The sequence below is a fragment of the Tamandua tetradactyla genome, chromosome 8 (genome assembly GCF_023851605.1).
Source record: "Tamandua tetradactyla isolate mTamTet1 chromosome 8, mTamTet1.pri, whole genome shotgun sequence".
Classification (NCBI taxonomy): Eukaryota; Metazoa; Chordata; class Mammalia; order Pilosa; family Myrmecophagidae; genus Tamandua; species Tamandua tetradactyla.
Genome location: NC_135334.1, coordinates 15,636,836 through 15,663,621, shown reverse-complemented (window position 1 = coordinate 15,663,621; position 26,786 = coordinate 15,636,836). Strand labels below are relative to the sequence as shown.

Here is a 26,786-nt window from a genome sequence, read left to right as displayed (position 1 = left end):
CAAAGAACAGTGCAGTTTATTGATCCCCTTGAACATTAACAAGCAGGAGATAATGCCACAAGTTGGTGATTGTGTAAGAAATGGGTCAAATTGTGGACAGGTCAGGGAGAAATCAATGAGAGTATAAAATAATTTATAAAAAGATTTTGTAACTGCTTTGGGGTGGGAGAGATTTGACTTAATGAGCCTGAAGATGTGTGGATCCCTTCCAAGGAATGGGGTTAAGATGGCTAAAACTGAAGGAAGTCTTGAGTCCAACAGTTATAGAGGCAGCTATGACTTATTCATGCCTTCGTAGTTTAGTAGAGCAAAGTTCGCCCTAGGATAAAAGAAATGCTTTTACCAGACTTGACCTGGAGACAATTGTCACTAGTTCTTTCACTGGTTTGAATAGGGATAGAAATTTTAAAGTTTAGAGCAGGTTGAGGCAGGTTTCTACAATGCAAAGAGCATTGCAAGAGGTACATTAGAGCTATGAAGAGATATTATGTATAATTTTTTACCTTAAAATGGTTGCAGACCAGATGAGAAAGCAGGCCATTCATTAAATTTTTTTTTGTTATTTTACTCCTTTAAGTAGATGTATTTTAAAATAAATGTGTTTATTGCAATAAAAGTCTCTATCCCTAGAAAGTCCACTTCTATCTAGAAGATAGGAATACCAACTTGTCACCTTGATGTATAAAGAATTCTTAAGAAATTTAGAACATATTCATTGAAATTCATTTCTTAAAGTCCTCCATTTCACAGTGTCAGCTGGGAGGAGTAAGAGTGCTCAAATTAGCCAAATATGAGTTATTATAAAAGGATAAATAGGATAATATTCTTGAGGCTTCTTGTCTCCAGGCACAGGTATCCCTTTTCTAAGTCCTTTGAGTTTCCCCTTTTGCACAATTTTCTAGCTTCCTTCTTTCCTTGGCATTAGTGCTTTCATCTAAACCTGTATTTTCACAGTCCTCTCTATTTTTATTCAAAGCCCTTATCCCAATCATGAGTTGGATGTTTGTTTTGTGTCTGTCATCTCCAACAGGTTTTACACTCCATAAAGGAACCATATCTATCTTGTTTACAACCATGTCACCTGCGGCTAACACTATGACTTACAAACATAAACTTCCAATAAATATTTTTAACCCTAACGGCAGTCTTTCTGACTTAATTGTGCACTAGTTTAGTTATTGAATAATGCCAAATAATGTTGAATATGTAAAAATGTTGAATAACTTATTAATCATGTAACTACCCAAAATAATATTAGAATTGTCACCATGACAATGAAAAATTGAATCTTTAAGTGAGAACTATATGCTGATAGAAAAAAATGGCTCAGTGTGGAATGCAATGTTCAGAGAAGGTATTACAAAAATGGTCAAGGATGAGCAAAACTCCAAAACATATGTGGTTCTCCTAAAGGCAGAGAAGATCATAGTGGGCAGTCTAAATCAAGAAAACCATGGGAAGAAATATATGAAGTAGGATATGTCTTTAGTATATGAAATAAGCCTAAATAGGAGGGTTCCAAAAGGGAAAAAAATTTAAAACAAGGTGAACATATATTTGTGGCAATTTGAAATACATCAACAAATTCTCTGACACTCCCTTCAAAAGATGGTGCCTAATTCCCCTGCCATTGAGTATGGGCTAGATTTAGTGATGCACTTCTAACAGACAGAAAATGAAGGGAAACTGAATGACCTTGGAGATTAAGTCAATAGAAGACTCTGGATTACTGCTTAGTGTCTCTCTCGGATCAGATCTGGGAGAAGCAAGCTGTCAGGTTGTGGGGACACTTAAGTAGTTATGTGGAGAGGTCCTGTGTAACAAGGAAATGAGACCTTCCATCTACAGCCAACCATAATATTCATGGGAGGGCGCCATCTTGGAAGTAGATCCTCCAGGCCCGGTCAAGCCTTCAGTGACTACAGGCCTGGCCAACAGCTTGACTGCACTCTCCTGAGAGATCCTGAGCTAGGACCACCCCACTATAAAACTCTCAGATTCCTGACCCTCCGTGAGAATCTACGTGAGACAATAAATGATTTTGCTCTAACTGCTAAGTTTTAGGGTAATTTGCTATACCATAATAGACAGCTAATATAGTACTATACACAGTTCAGAGGATGCAAGAACTTTAAAATAAGGGAAATAAGGCTGCCCTTGAATGACAAAGTAGTGATATTAGTAACTATGGTACTAAAACAGGTGATTGTACATAAATTTTTAATTTACATACTAGGCACATAGATGTTGTCCCCTAAATACAAGTCAGATAAAGGGCTTTGATTGGCTGAATCAATTAATCAATCAATCAATCAATCAATGACTGATGGAATGAATGAATGGTGATAATATTTTCCTGTCTGTGCTTGTTTCTACAAATGTGACCCATATTACTTACCTGGCAATGCCCAGTGTCACTACTGTGTTTCTAATATGCAGGTACTTAACCTCCCTGTGCCTCTGTTTCCTCATCCATAATTGAGGCTAATAAGTATATCTCTTTCACAGGGATGCTACACAGATTACATTGGTTAATATATGCAAAATAGTAAGAACAGTGAGTGCTACGTCGCAAGCAAGATAAGTGTAGTTCTTACTATACAGACTTATGATTCTAGAGGGCTAAGATTCTAGAGTGAGACTGCCTAGATATAAGTACTGCTCTGTCCTTATTTTCTTCATCTAGAAGAGGGAGGATCTCATAATAAATACCTCCTAGTTGGGGGGGAATTAACTTGTTAGTGCATGAAAAGTGCTTAGGACACCATGATACTTACAGTAAACAGATCTGGAATGTTAGTTATTATATTTTGAGTGGATAAATAAAAAAAGATGGCTCATAAGCCTGAAATTCTGTTAAACGTGGAATGTAAGCATTAAAAAATTTCCAAAAACAAATAGTAATTATTTTTGTGTTTTAATTTCAATTAATCACAGATATACTAGGTTTTCTACAACAGGCTGTAACTACAATGAATACAGAATCTAACTCAAAAGGCTTTCCTTTGCAAATTTACAGAAATCAACTCTCCCATTTTACATTAATAGATGAATGGCCAGCTTTTCATCTGAAACATGAGTAAAGTCCAACATTAAACTTCTTTGATGTACAAAGCAAAAAAGTTCCAAGTGTGATTTTATTTTGTAATGGGAAGATAACGTTAAAGCCAAACAAGTTAGAAAATAAGTTTAATTTTTTTTAATTTGCCAAACTGTGCAATCCTTTTAGATTTTAGACCCTGTTAATTATAAAACTTAGTCTGAATGGCAAGAGAAAGACTATAGTAGGAGATAGTAAGGCATAAAATTTTAAAGAAAGAGAAAAAAAGAAAAGAGATAGAGAGGAAGAAAGAATAAAGGAAAGGGGGAAGAAGGGGAGAGGGAAGCAAAACGAGAAGGAAGGAAGAGAAGGAGGGAGGAAAGAAGGAGGATAGTCCACAGTTTCTAAAAACTTGCAGCTTAATGGTAATCAATCAAAAAAGAGTTCCAACAAGCACAGACTTTGTGAGGCAGAGAAGATACATTATTTTGGTAAATTGAAAAAAAAGGGGGGCGGGCAGGCCATGGTGGCTCAGAAGGCAGAATTCTCACCTGCCATCCTAGAGACCTGGGTTCAATTCCCGGTACCTGCCCGTGCCAAAAGAAAAAAAAAAAAAAAAAGACTAGGTTAATCTGAAAAGGCTTTCTTGAAGGGGTAAATCAGGTGGATTTATCCCTGCAATGGATTCACCCCTTCAATGACTCCATGCACCCATTTCATTATCCTTTGTGCATCTGTTAGTATGCCCAACAAATGCCCATTAGTAACTTTGCCCAGCTTTTTATTTGGCAACGATCCTGTTGTAAATCTGAAACAACTCCCCAAAGAACCTGAGAGCGAGGCACCGTCCCTATACCTTAGGTTCCAGAGAAGTGGACCGTTTGTGCTAACACTTTCCTCAGAGCCAATTTCACATCCTTGTTTCTCAAGGTGTAAATCAAAGGATTAAGGGAAGGAGTGACGATGTTATTTAACACCTGAATAACAGAGTCTAGCCAGGGGCTGGAGGCAGGCCGGAGATAGATGAGCATCACTGGCCCGTAGAACAAGAGAATTGAAGTCAGGTGGGCGCTGCAGGTGGCGAAGGCTCGACGCCTGCCTTCTGATGAGCTGATTTTCAATATGGAAAAGACGATGTGACTATAGGAAGAAAGGATGAGGAAGAAACATGCAAGCGTCACAACATCCACATTCGTGAAACTCACCGTCTGTGCCAGAGAAGTGTCTGCACAAGCCAAGGGCAGCACCACCGGGATGTCACAGAAGAAACTGTCCACCTCATTGGGGCCACAGTAGGGCAGCTTAAAGACAAGAAACGCGAGGATGCTTCCATGTAGACAGCCCCCCAGCCAAGTGCCCAACGTCAGGCCAGCACACAACCTATGGCTCATGATAATGGTATATTGCAAAGGGTGGCAAATAGCCACAAAGCGGTCATAGGCCATCACCGTGTACAGGAAGCACTCGGTGCCACCAAGGGTGTGGTAGAAGAAGAGCTGGGATGCGCAGCCCCCGTAAGAGATGGTGCGGCTTTGCCCCCCAAGGTAGAATATCATTTTGGGGGAGCTCACAGAAGGAAAAAATATGTCAAACACTGAGAGGTTTCCCAGGAAGAAATACATGGGGGTGTGGAGATGAGAGGAAGTTAGAATGGTGAAGAAGATGAGCAGGTTCCCCAGCAAGGTGAAGAGGTAGAAGGTCAGAAACAGGACAAAGAGCATGTTCTCCAGCCCTTCAGTATTAGGAATTCCCAACAGGACGAACTCAGTCACAGAAGAATAATTCCTCATGTTTGTGTGTCAGGCACTACTGGAAGAGCAAAATGACAATCATGCTGTAAGACCACAAAGAAACCATGAGAATGTCCTCCAAACAAAGTGATTTCTATCCCAGGGAGCTGCTGCAAGCAAATAAAAGCTGAATGCACAAAAGAGAACCAGTAATAAATCTAGCATGGCCAGCAAGCAGTTTGTCAAATCTGGCCTCAGATTTGTTAAATTAGGTGGTTGAATAATCTCCCTTTATCATTGGTGAACCTCTTAACATGTAATCAACACTTATTACCAGTTTTTGTAGTTTCTTCCAGTCTGGTTTATCACACAAACCAGCATATTTCAGACACTCTGTCTCTATGGAAAAATTTTTCATCAGGTGACAAACTCATTTTAATATTAGCCAAGTCATAATTAGCCTACAATCCAAATATATACATATAAAATCCCTAATGCAAACAAATGATAAATATTTACCTACTTCTTTTTATTTTCAACTACTGCTTTTTATTTTCAACAATACTTTTTCCATTCTTCAGCACTTATATTCCAGAGAAAAGCAGACGGTTTATATTTATTACCTGCACACACATACAGAAATTGGATTCAGTCTAAAATAAGCCATTGCATAAATAACAGAAACAACCATTGCATTCTTCTGGACATTTCTCCCTTTAGTTAGGTTTCCTTTTGACACTACATACTTCTCAAATGCAAATGTTAATATTGTTAATATTATTTAGCTTTTTAAATTAGTGCCAGTCCTAGATAAGCCTGAAGAAAACTCTGAATTACATTTTCTGAAGCCCCAATTTCTCCTTCCTGTCATTTTGCATCCCATTTTGTGTGAGCCCTTCATATGTTGCCACTGGAATATAACCAAATTTCCGTTTGCTTGTGATTGGTATTCACTCACAGGCAATAGATAGATAAATCTATTCATATTAATTTAGAAATTGCTACTCTGTTACCATTTCCTGCCCTACTTCTATTTTAACAAAGTTGAAGGCTGACGCTATGGAGAAAAACCTCACTAAGTGGAATTTCTCGTAAGAATTAAGAGGTGGAAGAGGTTATGAGGAACAGGACCTCTTCATACCAATTTTGAAATCAGTGTACAAAGCCAGGCCCTGTGTAAAGCTGGTCCAGCTCAAAACACTTTGAATAGATTGAGAAACTTGGAAAGATATAGACAGGGAGACAGGACTCTCTTCTAGCCCCAAAATGCACTAGTGAAACATTGACTTTGGACCATAGTGATCAGTTCAATCTCACAAATAATTCATTTCCAATCTATCATGTGTCAGACCGTTAATTATCTGCTAGAAGTATCTGCCTTCTAGTATCTCTGGGAGGATTAAATGAGAAGACAAAATGTTTTGTTTATTCAGAGCTTGGCACATAGTCAACGTTCAATAGTTTGCTTAACAATTAAACTTCATACATGTAAGACTGAGATACAGGGTCATAAGGTGGTAGAACAGAAGCATATACATAATAACAACAAAAAACAAAGAAGCATAACAGATATGATGAGAATACGATTAGATATGGGCTTTGAAGTATCCATAGGATTTTTAAAAGGTAGAAAAAGAGATCAGGAAAATGTTATTTTCACCAGATCAACAATGGTGTGTTATGAAATATACTGGCAGAATTAAAAGAAACTTGTAGCCTGAAAGTGCATAAACTCTGCCTTTAATCTGAACCTTTCTGTCTATCTCAGTAACAAGTTTCACACTGTTAAATGGCACAGGTGTCCAGGCCAAACTTGCCCTGGGCAGAAGTGTCATTTTGACAAAACATCTTTCATATATTTTCAAAACTCCTTTCACCTCTCCTTTGTAATCAGCACTCAGTTCCTTATACCCATCCAAACCTATTCTCAAGGAAGAATCTAACACCTGTCCAAGGAAAAACATTCTGGAAACAAATATTGCCTAATCATGAAGAGTCATTTGGGAAAACACTACATTTCCAGCACAGATTTTCAAGCAGCACCTATAAAGTTCATCTCCTGGTGAAGCAGTAGAAAAATCATTCTCCCGCAAAGGAGTATAAACTAGATGATTCCTTTAAACTTTCAGTTCTAACATTCCATTTTGTTAGCTTTTCATAAATCATGTGAGTTTCACTATTGCCACAACCACTAATATTTGCATTGTAATCCTTAGACTTTTTGGCACAACTATACCTATTCAAGGAAGATCTCATGTTGACAATAAGAGTTTATGTTAAGAGTAGATATTAAAAGTAGATAACAAATCTTTAATTTCTATCCTAACTGCAAAACAGGATTCACAGACAAAGAATCTCTCCACTTCAATATCACCCACCTCCCGCCAACAAGTCTCTCCCCTACCACACACGCACACTTATCCCCAAGATTTCGTCTCTTCGGTTTTTTTATGAGTGCCGGCTTACTAGTGGATTGTGCAATTCAGAATCTTAGAAGAAATTGCCTAAGTTTCTTGATTCTCTTCCTTCAGTTGGTTGAACAAGCAAAATTATAAGGACAAATGGAGAGTGGAAACGTAGCAGAGGGAGAACAAAGGAAAGAAAGCACTCTAAGCAGAGCAGAGAAAAACAGAGGGAGGCAAAGCTTGGACACATGCCAGCTGATAAACACATCTAACAAGGGTAACGAACTTGTCCTAAAGTTTCTAGGCAAGAATAATGTGTCCCTTAAGCCAAAACTCTACTCTATATAAGATGCCATGGCATAGAGTGGTTGGTACCCTCTTCTCTTGAATCCACAGCACACAGATTCTGCATTCAGCCCTGCAATGTAGTCTCGTCCTCAATTTCTGGATTTGCAATGTTTTCCAAACTGGAGAATTGTAAAGGGACTGGTTTCTTTTGAGACAATATTCCCAATGGGCAACTCCTCAGACTCAAGAAGGCTGACTGAGTAAAGGGAGTAATTAAATATATGACTGCCTTTCTTTCCTCCTCCCCTTTTCCATTCCCTATCTAATTATTTCATAATATATGACACATTTATTATAGGGTTAGCATCACAACTCTGTATATTATTTGGTAAATATTTCAAAAATCAAGAAAAATATCTCATGTATCTTCCACCTTACCATTACCAATGTTAAGATTTTGGTGTTTTCTTTCCAATTATTCCACCATATGGGTATGTTTTTTCTTGAACTACTTGAATTCACACTAATATGTAGTTTCTAATTTTTCTTTTTAAATTTAAATTTGATTATAATTTTGTCAAAATATTTTTCATCATTATTCAACCATCACAACTATCATTTTACATTTCTAATGTTGTTAATAATTTTCCTTGTGTTTATCAAAATAAATAATAGATCAAAGACTATAAATATAAGGGTTTTGAATATCTTTGTCAAATTATTTATTTTGTTAGCAGCACTTGTGAAGGGCCAATTTTATCAACATTATGTATTGTATTTAAGAGTTTTAAAGTTTTTTTCATAAGCAATTGACAGCCAACTATTTTTCAATATTCACCTCTGCTTAGTCTTAAGGTTATGTATTTTTCCAAATGTATGTTGTTGTTTTCTTTAAAGCAATTAAAAAAATGTGGTATTAAACAAATAGAGAAATGGAGTTAAATAGGGAGCATAAAATCATACTCATTGCACATATGAATAACGAATCTAAGACAAAAGTGGCATGGAAGTTCATGGGGAGTTTTTTTTTTTTCAATAAATTGTGCTTGGGTGACTGGATCAACAAGGAAAAATAAAACTGAGCTTTTACTACATACCACATACAAAATCAATTTCAGGACAATCATAAACTTAAATTTGTAAGGCAAAACAATATAGCATTTACAAGTCAAATTGGGGAAAATCTTTTTGATTAGATATAAAAATAACAACAATGATGGAAATACTGATATTTTTTGTTACATTAAAATGGGAAATACCAGTACATGAGTAAAAAGCAAAAAGAAAAAAGTTAAAGTTGGAGGAGTCATTTACAACACAATAATAACAAAGACTTAAATCCAAAATATGTAAAGAATTCCTAAAGTTTATAAGGCAAACTAAGCAACCCAACAGGAAAAAAGGGAAATTACTTGAGCAGATTTCACGAAAGAGGAAATACAAACAGCCAATACACAAAAGAAACTGCACAATCATTTTTAAAAACAGTGAAATTAAAATTAAAATTGCAATAATATTTTGCTATAAGTAAATGTCAAAATCATCAATTTCTGACCATGTGGAACTTTTATACATTGCTGTAGGGAGAGTAAATTTAAGGACCACTTTAGGACATGGCTTATTGCATTGCAATAAAGTAGAAGTAGTTTTCCTCATAATACAGAAATTTCCCTTGAGAAATTTAGGCACATGTTTACCAGGGTAAACATGTAATATTCGAGGATTAATGTCTGTAATAACCAAACATTTGAATATACTAAAGTCTATCATTAAGTATGTTTTACAATGGAACAATACAAATCAGTAAAAATAAAACGTTTGCAGCTTCTTATATCAATATGTACAAGTCTTTGAAATATAAAATAGGGAACTTCTTCAGAACAGAAACAAGAAATCCACAACCAACACCATACTTAATGGTGAAAAACTAGTGCTTTCCCCCAAGATTGGAACAAGGCAAGAATGTCACCGCTCCCAACTCCTATTCGACATTGTACTGGAAGTCCTTACTAACGCAACATGATAACACAAGGAAATAAAATATATAATTCAGAAAGAAGAAATAAAACCCCCTTTATTTGCAGATGAAATGCTATCTGTGTAGAAAATTCCAAAAAATCAACAAAAATACTCTTAGAACTAAGGGTATAAGGCTAATATACAAAAGTCTTTCCCATGTACCAGCATGAACAACTAGAATTTGAAATGAAAAAGAAATACGATTTACATTAGCACTATAAAATGAAATACTTAGTATATTAGCTAGGGTTCTCCAGAGAAACAGAATCAGCAGGAAATATCTGTAGATACCAAATTCATAAAAGTGTCTCACCTAACCATAGGTAAGCAGAGTCCAGGGTCTGTAAGGCAGGCCACAATTTGGCAACTGATAAAGGTCCTCAACAAACTCTGGTTGGGCAACCACGGGAAGGTAACAGTTCAAGGTCTGATGGGCAGGCCACAAGCTGGCAACCAATGAGGGTCCTCAATGAAATCCACAGGCGAGGAGCAGGAAAAATGACTGTCTCCTCTAAATCCTTCTTAAAAGCCTTCCAGTCATTAGATTAAATGTCACTCATTGTACAATATACTCCCTGTAGCTGAATACAACCACAATTAACTATGAATGCAGTCAACGTAATCATGATTTAAGTCCATGAAATGTTCTCATAGCAACAGACAGGCCAGCATTTGCCCAACCAGACAACCAGGCACCACCACCTGGCCAGGTTGATACATAAAACTGACAATGACAGTCCACCACTTGTCAACTTGGCAGCTATACACATCACCTTAAATCATACTTAAGCTTTAAATATAAATCAATAGCAGGCACATTTTTCCTTACCTAACAATACTCATCTGTCCTGCATACAACTGGAAATGCATTAAATCTCCCCAGAATAGGGTGCAAGTCCTTGGGTAATATTCATGCTTAAATGTGATATCTTACAACTTAACTACTATATCATGAATGAAACAGCATTACAGTCCATGTTTCTGTAACTGAGCATGTGATCTTAGTTGATATTTATCACTACCTTCTTCTACTGTCCATTCCAGTTTCCCTTTACCCTTAGCAAGCACTTCAGCTGGCTGTGGTTCTTGGCCTGGTTGAGTAACCCAAACCTTCATTCCTGAAGTTTCAGAGCCATTGATAGACCTGTCTGGATCAGGTTGTTGCAGATCTCCATTGATTTTAATCACAAGGCATGTTTGTACTAAGAGACTCCCTAAGGGAGCTCCTATATTCCAGGAAAACTCTTCTTTACCTTCATTGTGCAGTTGCAGTCCTATTTCTTCCTGCTAATCACCCCAGCCAGTAAAGTAATTCCCTTCTTGGTTTGTTGATCCAGGGGCATGAGTACTGAGAGGAACAGGTAGCAGTCTTAGCTTTCAGTTCAATGGAATCATTGTTGTTTCTCCTGGTGGAAGCACTCACACTTCTGGAACTGAAACCTGTAGACAGCAGAGCTCAAGGTCACAGGGATAGGAAGCAAAAATTTTCCAAGTGGACCACTAGGGGTAATAGAGAATTGTGCCACTCACATTTCCACCCCTTGGTTCCTGGGCACATGGATCCTGGCTATGGGAGAAACAGCACCATACAGCAAATGCTGATTCAGAGCATGTATGGCTTTCTGGAGAACATCACACCACTCCTGGTACCAGGCTGCATTAGCTAGGGTTCTCTAGAGAAACAGAATCAGCAGGAGATATCACAGATACAAAATTTATAAAAATGTCTCACATAATCATGGGTAAGCAGAGTCCAGGGTCTGTAGGGCAGGCCACAAGCTGGCAACCAATAAAGGTCCTCAACAAATTCTCAGAAAAGGCTAGCTGGGCAACTGTGGAAATGTAAGTGTTGAAGGTCTGTAGGGCAGGCTGCAAGCTGGCAACTGGTGAAGGTCCTCAACGAACTCCACAGGAGAGGCTCGCCGGCTGAAGCAGGAAGGGTGACCATCTCTTCTGAATCCCCCTTAAAAGCCTTCTAGTGATTAGATTAAATGTCACTAATTGCAGAAGGCACTCCTCGCAGCTGATTACAAATGCAATCAGCTGTGGATGCAGTCAATGTAATCATGATTTAAGGCCATGAAATGTCCTCATAGCAACAGACAGGTCAGCGCTTGCCCAACCAGACACCTGGGCACCACAACCTGGCCATGTTGACACATGAACTCACCATGACATTTAGGTATAAGTCTAACAAAATATAAATAATATCTAGATGAAGAAAGTTATGAAACTCTGTTTAGAGGAAGTGAAAGATCTAAATAAATGAGGACATATTCCATGTCATGGATAGGAACACTTAATATTAATATTAATGATATTAATACTATTATTATCAAGATTTCAATTCTCCCCCACCTTAATATACAGATTCAATGCAATTTCAATGAAATTCCTAGCAGGTCATGTTGTAGGTATTGACGAGCTGGTTCTAAAAGTTTAAATGGAAAAGCAAAAGACCCGGAACAGCCAACACAAAACTGAAGAATAAAGCCAGAGGACTGACGTTAGCCCACCTTAAGACTTACTATAAAGCTACAGTGATTAAGATAGAACGATACTGGATAAACAGTAGACTAATAGATCAATAGAACAGAATAGAGAGACCAGAAATAGCTCCACACAAATAGAGTCAATCGATCTTTGACAAAGGAGCAAAGGCATTTCAATGCAGAAATGATAGTCTTTTCAAAAAATCGTGCTGGAACAACTAGATATCCACATGCAAAACAGTGAATTAGATACAGGCCTTACAGCTTTCACAAAAATCAGTTCAAACTATATCACAGAGCTATGATCTCAGAAAGAAAGGCAGAATAAATATTTAAAGAAAGGATGACCAAATATTTTCAAAATTTGTGGACAGGGCTGGCCACAATGGCTCAGCAGGCAGAGTTCTTGCTTGCCAGGCTGGAGACCCGGGTTCGATTCCCGGTGCCTGTCCATGCAAACAAAGGTTTTGTTGACAAAGACAAACCAAAAGACTCAAAAATGCGGAACAAACCACAGGCAGGATAAAAGAAAGAGAACCACACCAAGTCGTATCAAAATAGAATTGCTGAAAACTACTGAGAAAGAGAAAAATATCTTAAAAGCAGCCTGATAACAGACACATTAAATACAGAACAAAGGTAAGAAGGAATGCAAAATTCTCATCAAACTATGCAAGACAGAAGACAACAGAACGCCACGTTTAAAAAGTTGAAATTAAAATGTCAACCAAGATTTCTATATTTCATAAACATATCCTTCTAAAATGAAGGCAAAATTAATTAAGGAAAATAAAATTTGGAAGATTTTGTAAAGAACAGACCTGGATTACAATAAATGTTGAAGGAAGGTCATTTAGACAGAAGTAAAATTAAACCAGGTAGAAAATTGAATCCATAGAAAAGAATAAAATAAATAAAAGATAAATAAAAAACTTTTTCACTCCTTGAAGCCAAAGTTATGGTTTAGGGGGTGCGAGGGTAGTTCAGGGGTAGAATTCTCACTTGCCATGCTGGAGACCCAGGTTGATTGCCCATATGCTTCACAAACAAAGAAACCAACAAAAACAAACAAACAAAAAATTCAATGAATGCTGCTGCAATAACAGGATATTCATATGGAAAAAGAATGAAATGTGATCCTGCCATACAGCATACAAAAAAAATATATATGGTTTATTCCTGGAATGCAAATTTGGTTTAATCGGTGCAGCTCAATCAGCATAATTCATCACCAAGCTGAAAATGAAAGCCACATGCTCATTTCATAGATGCAGAAAACGTTATTTGACAAACTCTAACCACTCTCCTAGATAAAAACAAAAAAAAAAACAAAAGTCAAAAACTCACAGCTAATTAGGAAGTTGAAGAGAATTTAAAAATCTGAAAACCAGTTAACATAATACTTAATTGTGAGAGATTCAAGGATTACGCCCCTAAGATCAGGAATAAGACCAGGATTTTCGATGTTACTCCACCTTTTCAATATTATACTAGAAGACTCATTCAGTGCAATAAGGCAAGAGAAAGAAATTAAATGCATCCAAATTGGAAAGGAAGAAATAAACTGCCTATATTCACAGACAACATTATCACCTATATAGAAAATGAATCTCTAAAAAAGCTACAAAAACCATGTAGGTTACAGAATGTAAGACCAATATACGAAAAATAAACAAATAAAACAAAGACAAAACAATTGTGTTCCTACATACAAACCATGAATAATTACAAATTGAAGAAAAATAAAACCATTACAATAGCAGCAAAAAATAGGAAACTAATAAATGTGAACAAAAAAATGTGCAGGATCTGAACACTACCACAAGATGGGAGAAATTAAAAGGATATTGAAGGTGAACTCAATATTGTTAAAATATTAATTGTCCCCAAACTCATCTATAGAATTCTAGTCAAAGTCCCAGAATGCTCTTTTGTAGATTTGACAAGCTATTTTAAAAGTCCATATGGAACCATAAAAGGACTTTGAATATCAAAAACAATTTTGGAAGAATAGATGTTGGAGAACAGCTTCACTAGCAGATCAGGTCCAATTTACTTTTGGAAAAAAGATAAAATTGGCAATTTCTGAAAATAGTATAAGTTCATAACTATACAATCCAAGAGAAGCAAATGGAAGTTGATAGTTTTCATAAACGTTATATAAAAGAAATTGGATAGAAATCTAAATTCACAAAATTAATAGCATTCATTCCATAAAGAGATTTTGAAATAAGTGGAGCTAAACTATAAATAATTATTGAAATAGCTTCAAAGATGGCATTGTTATTTTACATCAATTACATTAAAGATGGCTTATCCTATATTAATAAACCCATGTGAGAAAATTGTGTAATATCATAAGTTAATAGAGAGAAATATTTATTAGGGGAGCTTCAATTCTGCAAAATCTACCACATGCAGGTGAGAGCATTTCTGCTAGCACAAAAGGCCAGCGAAGCTGCTGCTTTTCCTTCTGCAAGATCAACAGTGCTTTGGATTTCTGTCGCTGCAGACCAGTTTTTTTTCTTGTTTTCAAAACACTTCTTCCCAATATCTAACACATCCATTAACTCTGGATAAAGTGTACTTTCCTTCTCATCAGTTGCATTAATTAAATTTTAAATAGAATCTAAATATGTTCCAAGCCTAGAAGGCAGAAGACACAAGGCAGTCTCTGAACAGGACAGAGAATCTCTGAACCAGGGAAGGTAAGGCAACATTCATTCTGGGCTAGGAAGTTGAATAGTACTTCTGCTGAGCCCCAGAAGGAAGATGCTTAATTAGGGAGATGTTTGATCTGGGAGGAATAAAACTCTGATTTTCCCTAGAGGACAGAAGATGCAGAGCTCTGTTTTTGACTAGCCATAATCACCAGGGCTAAAGATTTAACAAAGAGATTATGAGCCCCACCAGAGGATTTTCCCATCAGGGATGAAAGTTATATTTTCTATCTTCAAATTTAGAGGGAGAAAATAAAAAAAAAAAAAAAAAAAACTAAATTATGTCTCCATTAGGAATTTTTATACCCAGAGTTATTTACTTCAGAAATTAGTTTTGGCTGAATAAAATGCCACATAGAAAATGGGTCATCAAATGCTGGAATGACTATATAAGGTACATTTGGAAAAATTTCTGAATTTTGATCACAATGTTTTGCTCTTCATCCTTGAGGACCCTGGGGCCAAGGCAGTATCTCCTGAGACATCAAACCAATTTTAAACTCTGCTATTTAAGAAAAGCTTATTTCTACAGCTTGATCTTCTTGTAGTTTCATCTCTATAAGACAAAAGAACTATACTACTCATCAAAGACTGAGTTTCCTTAAACTTTTAATTCTGCCTTACTATCCAAAAACCAACTTTAAGATTGGTAAGTAATAAAAATTGGCAAAACCGCAGCATTTTTTCATTATTGTGCACATTTGGATGATTACAATGTATTTATAGTCATAGGTTGTTTTTTCTTTATTTTTCTTGAGCTTTGGCTTTAGATCACCTTAGTCATGGATTCAAAACATTACAAAACCTCAAATTAACAAAATAATTTCTCCATAAACCTTACTTAGCATTATGACTCTGGTTTGGAACATATGGAAACATACTTGCTTATGTGACTCCTTAGAGCAGAAGCATCTTAGATTAGTGAAGAAATGCTCCTTTTCTATCCGAGACATCTAGTTCTCTAGGCAGAGTTTTCTTCCTTTCTTCATGCCTTGCTATTACTTTGCTCTTTGAAGTAGATAATTTTGGATAATTTGAGGAATATCCAGTCTACTCTGAAAGAGCCTGAGCTCATGAATAACAAGAATCAGAGAAACAATTAAAAATTATTCATACCCCATATTTTTCTCTATTTTTAGAAGTACGTTTTTGTTTTATAACAAATCCAGTTCTAGCACTTAGAGATACAGTCTAATCCTCTTCCAGCAGTTCTAATTCTTCTTGGGTGTCTGAAAAAAATATATATATATATATATTTTTATATATAGTGAGGTGACTTGATCATGGTTTAGAGGGAGAATGATTGCTTAAAATCCTTGATAAGGAAATAGTACAAACAAACACAGGAGAAAGGAGTTGAGGAATGTGATTGTTACTTTGCCTACTATAACGTTAATTTAGTGTCAAATTTCAAGTATGACTAGGGAGTATGGTCCAGGGTAGAACATATGAAAGGAGGGGCAGGCAGTGTCACTCAGCATGCTCCAAGGAATGCGGGAATATTACTGGAATCCTGCCTTTACACCTCTGCTCTGGACAAAGAGCTTTCCAAACCCTACAGAAAACTGAATACAAAATGCACTCTTTCTGCCTTACGGGAATAAGCGACCATTCCTTTTCAAAGCCGCACGTTGACTACAACAGGGCTATATAAAACATAAAAGCCAATTAAACCCTTGTGTTTGCCATCAAAGAAAATGTGTTTGCACAATTCATATGCACTGTATTCCGGGTAGACGCTGGATATGCTTTCCTTTCTTGAGAGACAGGGCCGTTTAGGAAAAGAAATGAGGAACGCGAGCCTCGTGACCGCATTTGTCCTGGCGGGCATTCCCCACGCCCCCGCGTCGAGCACCGCCCTCCTGGGAATCTTCCTGGTGGTGTACGTGCTCACCGTGGTGGGGAACCTCCTCATCCTGCTGCTCATCAGGGTGGCGTCCCACCTCCACACCCCCATGTACTACTTCCTGGCCAACCTGTCCTTCATCGACATGTGGTTCTCCACTGTCACTGTGCCCAAAATGCTCATGACCTTCGTCTCCCCAGCGGGCGGAGCCATCTCCTTTGGCAGCTGCGCCGCGCAGCTCTATGCCTTCCAGTTCCTGGGGAGCACCGAGTGTTTCCTCTACACCGTCATGGCCTATGACCGCTACCTGGCCATCAGCCACCCGCTCAGGTACGCCGGCCTGATGAGCGGGAGAGCCTGCGCCGTCCTGGCCGCCAGCACCTGGCTCAGCGGCGCCCTGCACTCGGCTCTGCAGACGGCCCTGACGTTCCGCTTGCCCTACTGCGGGCCCCACCACATCCAGCATTACTTCTGCGACGCTCCGCCCATCCTCAAACTGGCCTGTGCGGACACCTCAGCCAACGAGATGGTGATCTTTGTCAACGTCGGGGTGGTGGCCTCGGGCTGCTTTCTCCTGATAGCGCTGTCCTATGCGTGCATTGGCCGCTGCATCCTGAAGATCCGCACCTCGGAGGGGAGGCGCAGAGCCTGGCAGACCTGCGCCTCCCACTGCATCGTGGTCCTGTGCTTCTTTGGTCCTGCTGTTTTCATCTACTTGAGGCCAGGCTCCCAGGATGGTGTGGACGGGGTTGTGGCAGTTTTCTACACTGTACTGACTCCTCTTCTGAACCCTGTTGTGTACACCCTGAGGAACAAGGATGTCAGAAAAGCTCTACTTAAGCTGAAAACTGGGTCAGTATTCACCCAGAATAAATAGTCCAGAAAGGCCAGATATAACTAATTTTTTTATTTATGATCACATTGAATCACCAACTGAATGATGTACTTTGAAGAAGCATTTCAATTATCCAATGTTAATTTACAAAAAATGTTTTAGAGAAGTTGTTGGCTTACAGAAAAATCATGCAAAAAATACAATAACTATATACCACTCTTTGTTTATATCTTGGATTATCATGGTACATTTGTTGCAATTGAAAAAAAGAGCATTTTATCATTGATAAAAAAAAATCTTAGGATTCATGATTTGTGTTGTACAGTCCCAAGAATTTTTTTTTTAATTTCATTCTAGTACCATATACACAACTCAAAATTTCTCTATTTAATCATATTCAAGTATGTATTTCGGTGCTATTGATTATGTTCACAATAGCACGCTACCATCACCACACTCCGTTACCAAAACTTTTCCTTCTTCCCAAATGGAAACTCTGTACAATTTAAACATTTCCTACCTGGTATCCTGGCTCCTGGTAACCTATATTTCAGTTTCTGACTCTGCGAGTTTACTTTTTCTAATTCTTTCATCTGGATAAATTATATAATAGCTGTCCTTTTGTGTCTGGCTTATTTCACTCAACTTGTCTTCAGGGTGTATCCATGCTGTTCCTTGTATCAGAACTTCATTCCTTTTTGCAGCAGAATAATATTCCATTGCATGTATATGCTATATTTTGTTTATCCATTCATAGATTGATGGACATGTGGGTGACTTCCATCTTTTGGCACTTTGAATAATGCCACTATAAACATTAAGGTGAACATATTGTTTGAGTCTCTGCTTTCGATTGTTTGGGGTATCTACTTAGAAGTGGGATTACTGGGTCATATGGTAATTCTGTACTTAACTTTCTGAGGAACTGTCAAACTGTCTTCCACAGTGGCTACACCATTTTACATTTCCACCAGCAGTGATTGAGTCTTCCTATTTCTACACATCCTCTTCACACTTGCAACTTTTATTTTCATTTATAATAAAATTAAATTATCATCATCAACATTATACTTCAAAGGACCATTTCAATTACCCAATATTAATGTTCAATGGAAAAATTAATGAAATTTTTAACTGTATGATTCTTATAAGAATCCTGATAAAAGCATCCATATGATGATGAAAATTTAAAATGAACAGTCTAATATTCTTTCTTTATCTATTACCAAACAAATCACTAGAGAAGTTGGTTATTAGTGTTACTCACTATAAAATATTTTCCAAAATTGCTATCCAGTTTATTTTGTGCAATTTCAATCAAAGCTCTATTAAAAGCATTTTTCTTTTTTAAAAACTTCTATATTTAAGAAGTCTTAATATTCACAACCCATTATATAAATATTTTATGCAGAAATTTTATGTTAGAAAGCACTAGACCAAAAGTATGCTTGAGTCTTAGGAAGAATTTTTTTTTATGCTGTGTGGCAGGGGACACATTTCATTCTTTTTCCATGTGAGTACCCATTATTGCAGCACTGTTTGTTGAATTGTTATTTGGTTGGTATTTCATTTGTTTGTTTGTGAAGTGCATGCTGGTCTCCTGTATGGCAGGCGAGGATTCTATCATTGCACATCCAGTGAGAATGATTTTATTTGCACTTATAATAAAAACTGTATAACTCAATTTATTTATTTATGTATTTTTTGTTTGTTTGTTTTTGCACGGGCAGGCACAGGGAATCGAACCTGGGTCTCTGGCATGGCAGGTAAGAGCTCTGCCACTGAGCCACTGTGGCCTGCCCTCAATTTATTTTTTTACTTTGGTTTTCAAGATTTTCAGAAGTAAAGATCTGCCCATTTATGGGCTATAATAACTGTTTTAGTCAATGATATAATTATTTCCACTTTTCTTCTGTATTTATACAGCTCCTGATTTCTTATCATAAATGCAAAGTTGTTCTTTTCAGCAACCTTAGAATTATTTTTGTAGTAAACAAGGGGCAAATGTTAGATATAAAAAATAAGCAAATAACCTTAGAGACTAAAATATAGAGTCATGAATTATTGAGCATGAACCTTGAGGACATTATGCTGAGCGATATTAGCCAACAAAAGGAAAATACTGTACGGTCTCACTAATATCATCTAACATTAATGAGTAAACTTTGAGAGTTAAAGTTGAGAACCGAGGTTATCAGTAGATAGAAAGAGGGTAAAGATTGGGCATTTGATGCTGAAGAAGTTCAGAATGTTCAAAAGACTGATTGTAAAGATCAAAAAATGCATAGCACAATACGCTCTGATGGCAGCATAATATTATAAGTGCACAGAACGAAGCTGAGTGTGAGCATGTTTGAGGGAGGTGGGGACACGTATGACACCAGAAGGAAAGATAGAGTATAAAGACCGGGATCATATAACTTAGCGATGCTTAAATTAAATGTTGAAATATAAGAAGTTTTTTGCATGAGGAAGAACAAATTAATGTCAACATTGCAAGGTGTTGAAAATGAGATGGTATGCAGGAAAAATATAATCAATTCGTACTTGTGTCTATAATTAACAGTCACCTTGTAATATGCTTCCACAAAATGTAACAAAGGCAATATGCCAAAGTTAAATGTCAGTAAGCTTGGGGGGAAGCTTATTATATGGGGGAAGGTCATGCGATTCTTTGCAGAAGAAATGGAAATATCCTCATATAGATTGTGTTGGTGAAGATATGATTATGAGATTATACTGGAACCATGATTTTTTACTTAGGTTGGATTGTATGATGTGTGATGAAAACTTTTTAAAAATGGGCAGAGAGATAAAAGTGCTGAGAAAATATGGAGAGAGATGTAACTCTTCACTGCTGGTAGGGAAGTAGAGAGGTGTGGCCCCTCTGGAGGGTAGTATGGTGGCTCCACAAGAAACTAGGGGTGGGGTTGCCATGTAATATTGCAAGCCTGTAGTTAGGTGTACACTTGAAGGAAATGAGAGTGGGACAGGAATGGACATTTGCACAATGGTGTTTATGGTGTCAGTGTTCCTGATTTGCAATAGATGGAGGTGACGTAAGGCTACATCAACAGAGGATTGGAAGGGGCAACTGTGGAGCATACATACAATGCCCTACTGAATGGCTGCAAGAAGGAATGAAGTTGTGAGGCATGCAACTAGGTGAATGAACCTTGAGGACTGTATATTTAATGAAATAAGCCAGAAACAAAAATAAAAATCACTAATTTGGGCTAACTATAATGTGCAAACTCAGTTAGAATCTGAGAGCATAAATTATCAAGTGAAGGCCTATTGTAAAGGTTCCTAGATTGTAAGCTCTTACAGCAGTCACATCTATTCTGGAGTTGTAACTGTGACTTTTAAATTCTGAGATGCTGAGTTCTTTGTGTATAACCTGGTCATTTCCTGGAATTTAGGGTATTTGTGTGATACCTAAGATTCATAGCTAAAGTTCTGCAGCTATGAAAGTCAGTATTACCCCATACAGCAGCTGTTAAAAACACTGAAAAAGTGATCATTCTTCAGTTAGCCATATGAATGAAGCTGACCCAGGTAGGACTAAGGTAAATCAGACTAAAGGGTAAAGGATGATATTGATTGTATTTTAAAACCTCAACTTCTGTGTGAGACCAAAGAAAGGGATGTTTATTTGGTGCAAATTTTACATTTTCAGTAGTACACTTAGGTAAGAACCCCTTGCCCCACGATGTCACTAGCCCTTAACAGATATTCCCACACAGCAGTTCCATAATGATTATTCCATACTTGGTCCTTCAGCTGCCCTTGCAGCAGTTCCAAAATTGATCCTTCAACCATTCTCTGTCTGTTGCATCTGCCTTTAGGCAATTCAGGCCTGTCTGACTGCAGCTGTGTTTAACTTTTCACCCTTCCCAGACCCTCAGGTATAAAAATTCTCTAATTGCTCTCCCTGGCAGGTGAAGTCTGACTTCAGACCCCCACCTTGACGGGGCCTGAATAAATTCCTTCACCTGTGGTCAGTTTGTCTCTGAGACTTCTTTAAATGTAACATTTTGGTGACAAAAACTGGGAAGGCTTCTTTGAGACAATCTGATCAGTGGGGAGCCTCCACTCACCATTGCCAGCCAAGCAAACACCAGACACTAATTCTGTGGCTGGGTGAGTTTTAGGATCTCTCTAGAGGTCTGTTAAATATCTCAGGGTAAGGAAAACACTCATCTCTTTTCTCTTTGGCATTCTCTTTTTCTGTGTCCAGGACAATGCATCTCAAAATTCCAGTGCTGGGTGAGAGTTGTACTAGGGGGTCTAGGCCCCTAGGAGTGAGTGAGATTGTAAGACCCTTCCATCCACTCCACATACTCCCTGGGACTTTAAACTCTCAACGCAGGGATGCCCTCTTGACAGTTTCTAAGTCAAGTAAGAGCAAGTGCCTCAGTTTCTCCTTAGTCTATCTTCTGTCCACTCAGATCTCTAAGACTCATCCCTCCATCCATCATGGGCAGCACTCATTCTGTTCCTCTCAAGGACACCCCTTTAGGATGCCTCCTCCCTAATCTTAAAACTCTCTATCCCAGGGGCAATATCTCACCAAGAAACTCATTTTTTACTCCACATCAATTTGGCCACAATAAACAATAACAGCCAGTGATCTAAATATGGTACTTTTGATATCCAAGTCATCCGAGACCTTAGGGACTTTATACAGCGCAATGACCAATGGTCTGAGGTTTCTTACATTCAGGCTTCCTTTTTCCTCTGTAACTGTCCTTCCTTCCTTCTGCCAATTCTGTACCACCTATCAGTTTGCTTTTCTGTGAACACCCTCCTCTCATCTTCCTTCTCCCAAGAAATAAGAAAAGTTCTTTGTGGAAAAGCCCTCTACTGAGTCCTCTTCTGACCATGTGCCACCCCCTCCCCCTTATGCTCCTTCAGCACCCTCTAAACCTCCTTTAGCTTACACAGGGGCCCCTCCCTTTCTCCACCAAACTTGTTTCACTTATTATATCCCTCCTGTCACCTCCTCCAACTCCTCCTTTGATCCTCCCAAATACCTTCTCCTTAACTCCTCTCCCCCTCCTCCCCATGCAGCACCTCCCGACCTGCAGCTGGGGCTAAAACACAGTCAGAAGATAACACTCCTTCTTCCCCCCCCCCACTCTCCCCATCTCCAGAGCCCACTGCAGAATCTCAGCCCTCCTTTGGCCCTTCTCCTCCTCCTTTTCCCTTCACAGCCCCTCCTACCTGAGCCAAAACTACTGTCAGGTTCCCTTTTCCCTTTCTAACGCTTCTCAGTTGAACAGCATCTAGGTTCATACTCGACTAACCCCACTGTCAGATCTCAGAAAAAGAACTTTAAAGACAAAAGGGACTTTTTGACTCAGGGGCCCCTCAGCTTCTTTTGCAGAACCAGATGTGGCCACGAGATCCCCAGACATGCCAGTGCTGCACCCACCATAAAGCCTACTGGATAATCCTTGTCAGCACATGCAGCCACACATCAAAGGAGCACTGTGTGTCAGAGCCCGCAGCCACCAATCAACTCATAAGTTAACAAACCCCATCCAATCAAGGGATGACACACCATCTAGTGGGTACCCCCCCAGCATAATTTTCCTTTTAAAATACAGTTCCAAGAAGAAGGAGCCAGACCCATTTTCTTTCTTTTCGATAGTTTCCCAGGTGCGAGCCATTTTCAGGCTCCTACCTGCTCTCTCCCTTCAATAAATCACTGTCCTGTGTGGATTCCTCATAACTCGGACCTAACACCAGCATAATTTATTGAAGAATTTCAGTTACTTCTCCTATAACCAATCCTAGAAAAATCTAAGTGTATAATGCCTGTTTGTTAGCTTGTGTGTTCAGTCTAGTTATTAATTGGTGTGCTACTTAGATAAAATAAGTGTTAAATGTCTGTTATAATTTGTTAGTATGCTCTTGCATCTGTATTGGTCAAATGTTTCTAATTGGTTATTGATTATGGAAATTCTTTAAAAAGGGAAACTTTAAGCTATATTAAAAATTAGAAAGATTTTAGTTATAAGTCTATAAAGAAAGAGTTTATTTCTCTAACATAATCTGGTTTCAAAATTATTTAACATGAAAATACTACCATTACAATTAAAATTAAAGATAGTACACTTAAAATTGTTCTGCAAATAGGCTAAGATAATATATTCAATCATTTATTGTCCCTCTCAGAAATATTTCTGTCTCCATTTCTCTGTAACTAACTTTCTATCTGTGTCTGTCTATCTGTTCAATGGACATTCTTATACCTCCAAATGGTAATAGCAAATAAGAAAAATCTTTGAAAAGAGGCCAAAGAATAAAAACAGCAACAACCCTCTGAAAAGCAAAATTCAGAAACCTTACTTTATAATTACTGTAAACAAACCTGGACTTAAAAAGAAACTGCCCCTGGAATTTCCCTAAAACAGCAGAAAACTGCTAAAGGGCTTGCCTTTGAAAAGAAAGAAAAGTGTTTTTTTTCCTTAATCATCTGAGTACTCTGACTAGAAAACAAAGATTTTACATCAGAATGTCCTTGTTAATATCCTTAGCCTTCTCATCCTTTATTTCAGAAGATAAATATTCTCACTGTTGAGGAAAAATGCTGTTATGGATAATTTATTCTCTCACCTTCTATAAATAAGGTACTAAAATAGTTTAAGCCTATTGCATAATAGGAAGTGTTTAAAAGGTACTACAGTGGTTAAAAGAGATTTACTATCCTACTGCTGGTTAAGTTTGTATAGGTAAAATAATATTATTCATATATTTAGAGTGTACAAAATTCATAAAAATCTGACAATGTCCTCACTATCCATGTGATACCCTGATATTAATCTGTATGAAGTTCAGCAATAGTATGGTGTTGTTAGTCATAGTTTTAATTATTCTTAAGAAGCTACAGATTATAGAAAAAGCCAAATCATCAGTTGCACTGCTTAGCTCTAATACTTCTCTATAAGTCAGATATAAGTCAAAGCTCTGTATATAACAAAGAAAAATTTAAAAAAAGGCATTTTATATATATATATATATACACACACACATTATATTTTATCTGTTAATTAAAATAACACTGATAAATGTGTAAAACTGAAACAGAACAAAAGCTCTGCCATGGTTTATTAATATAAACAACTGTCTGCTTTTATTTCTAAAAATAGCTTCACTTAAAATGCCTATAAAAATAAAAGCTCAGATTATAAACATTGTTATCTTTAAATTCTACAGTGCTTTACTGTATTATTTCTTATAACCTAGAAGTTCTCTAGAACTTTAAGTGACTATATGACACCTGAAACTCAAATTTAGTTCTCCAGCTCTGAAAGTCAGCATAGGTCTATGCAGCAACTATTAAAAGTTGCAACTGGAAAAGATCAAACTCTGATTAAAGATGTGATGAAACTGATCTGTTTAAAACTAAGGAAAATCAGTATACAGGGACAAAGGTAAATCAATATACAGGGTGTGCTGGTTTGAAATGATGTATGTACCCTAGCAAAGCCATGTTTTAATCCTCATCCTGTTTCGTAAAGGCAGCTGTTTCTTCTAATCCCTATCAGTATTGTATGTTTGAAACTATAATTAAATCATCTCCCTGAAGACGTGATTTAATCAAGAGTGGTGGTTAAACTGGATTAGGTAGAGGTGTGTCTCCACCCATTTGGGTGAGTCTTGATTAGTTTCTGAAATTCTATAAAAGAGGAAACAGTATGGAGAATGAGGGAGAGTCAGAGAGGGCAGAGAATGCTGCAGCAACATGAAGCAGAGAGTCCACGAGCCAGTGACCTTTGGAGATGAAGAAGGAAAAGGCCTCCGGGGAGCTTCATGAAACTGGAAGTTAAGAGAGAAAGCTAAAAGATGACACCGTGTTCACCATGTGCCCTTTCAGCTGAGAGAGAAGCCCTGACTGTGTTTGCCATGTGCCTTCTCACTTGAGAGAGAAACCTGGAACTTCATCGGCCTTTTTGAAGGAAGGTATCTTTCTCCGGATGCCTTTGATTGCATATTTCTATAGACTTGATTTAAGTGGGACATTGTCTCGGCCTTAGAACTGTAAACTAGCAACTTATTAAATTCCCCTTTTCAAAAGCCATTCTGTTTCTGGTATATTGCATTCCAGCAGTTAGCAAACTAAAACACAGGGTAAAGAATAATATTGTCTGTACTTTAAAGCTTCAACTTTCGTGTAAGATAAAAAGAAAAATATTTATTTTGTCCAAAATTTAAGTTTCTTGTAGCATACTATCTAATTTAATATGTCAGGTCAGTTAATTTAAACAACCTAACTCAGCTTTATTTGATACGGAACCTGGAATAAGGAATAAAATCTTATATTCTGTACAAATTAATGGTATGCAATGATGCATTTCAGAGTATTTGGGGCAGAAAATCAAAAAGTGCTTGCAAAATCCCTTGAGGGACTTAGTAAATAAAACTATTAAGCTTCCCCACCTGGGGAATTCCTAATATTTTCTTAAGCAAAAGAGGCTCCCAATTTAATAAGCCAACACCCCAATTTTGAGGCTTGCCTTAATGAAACTTATTTCTGTAATAGCAAACTGAATTTACTTATGATTAATGCCTAAGAGTCATCTCCAGAAAATATCTGCTGTTGCTCAAATGTGATGTCTCGCTTTGCCAAACTCTGAACTCCCTCCCATTGTGGAACGTGATCTCCAGGGGTGTAAGCCTAGTCCTGTCATCATGGGACATAACTGGCCCTGGCATTTTGGATTAACTGACCAAATGGGGAAAAAGAAATAGAGTTTCACTGGCTAAGAGATTTCAAATAGAGTTGAGAGATCATTCTGATGGTAGCCAGACATTGTAAACTGCCACAATATAGCAAACTCCAAACAGTTTTTCTGAAAAATATCCTGTGCTCTATAAAATTTTACTTATTAAATTTGTTTTTCAGAGACTTAAAACCTCCAGATTATTCTAGTGCCAGAAAAGGTCTGAAACCCAGAGATACAGTACCCTCCAAGAACAGCAGTCATTTCATCATATCATCTCTTTGCCCCTTAATGATAACACCCCTTTTCAGCTTTGAAGCAATTAAAGCTTCGACGCCCAGCTATCCCTCCTCATTTTTAGGCCCTGTCTCTTAAAACTCTTAACCAGCTTTATTTACAGAATTGTCCAAACAATTCTGGCTGTTGGTGACATGTTACTCCCCCAGCAGTGACAAGCTTGCAATGACTCCTCACTCAGCCTGCCGATCTTCACCTAACTAATAATTCTTCTTCCCTTAATATCTGCAGGACCCTACAGCATGCAAGCTCTAGCATATTTTATTCAGTCTACGGTCCACAATATTACTCAAAGCCATGTAGAAAGCATTCTTCTGTTGCAAGAAGTTCCATATCAGCCTCCAACCAAAAAATCCCCCACCTTTACCTCAGTGCCAGGGAG

The 26,786-nt window shown here is 37.7% G+C and overlaps 1 protein-coding gene and 1 pseudogene across 1 annotated transcript; one reads left to right on the top strand and one right to left on the bottom strand.

The window, feature by feature from the left end:
• Nucleotides 1-3,890: 3,890 nt before the first annotated feature.
• On the bottom strand, nucleotides 3,891-12,146 carry LOC143644998 (olfactory receptor 10D1B-like; annotated as a pseudogene).
• A 4,335-nt stretch (nucleotides 12,147-16,481) lies between these two features.
• On the top strand, nucleotides 16,482-17,417 carry LOC143643252 (olfactory receptor 10G7-like). The gene has a single exon (XM_077111998.1). It carries the CDS (start codon nucleotides 16,482-16,484, stop codon nucleotides 17,415-17,417), a length of 936 nt encoding a protein of 311 aa, XP_076968113.1.
• Nucleotides 17,418-26,786: the final 9,369 nt, after the last annotated feature.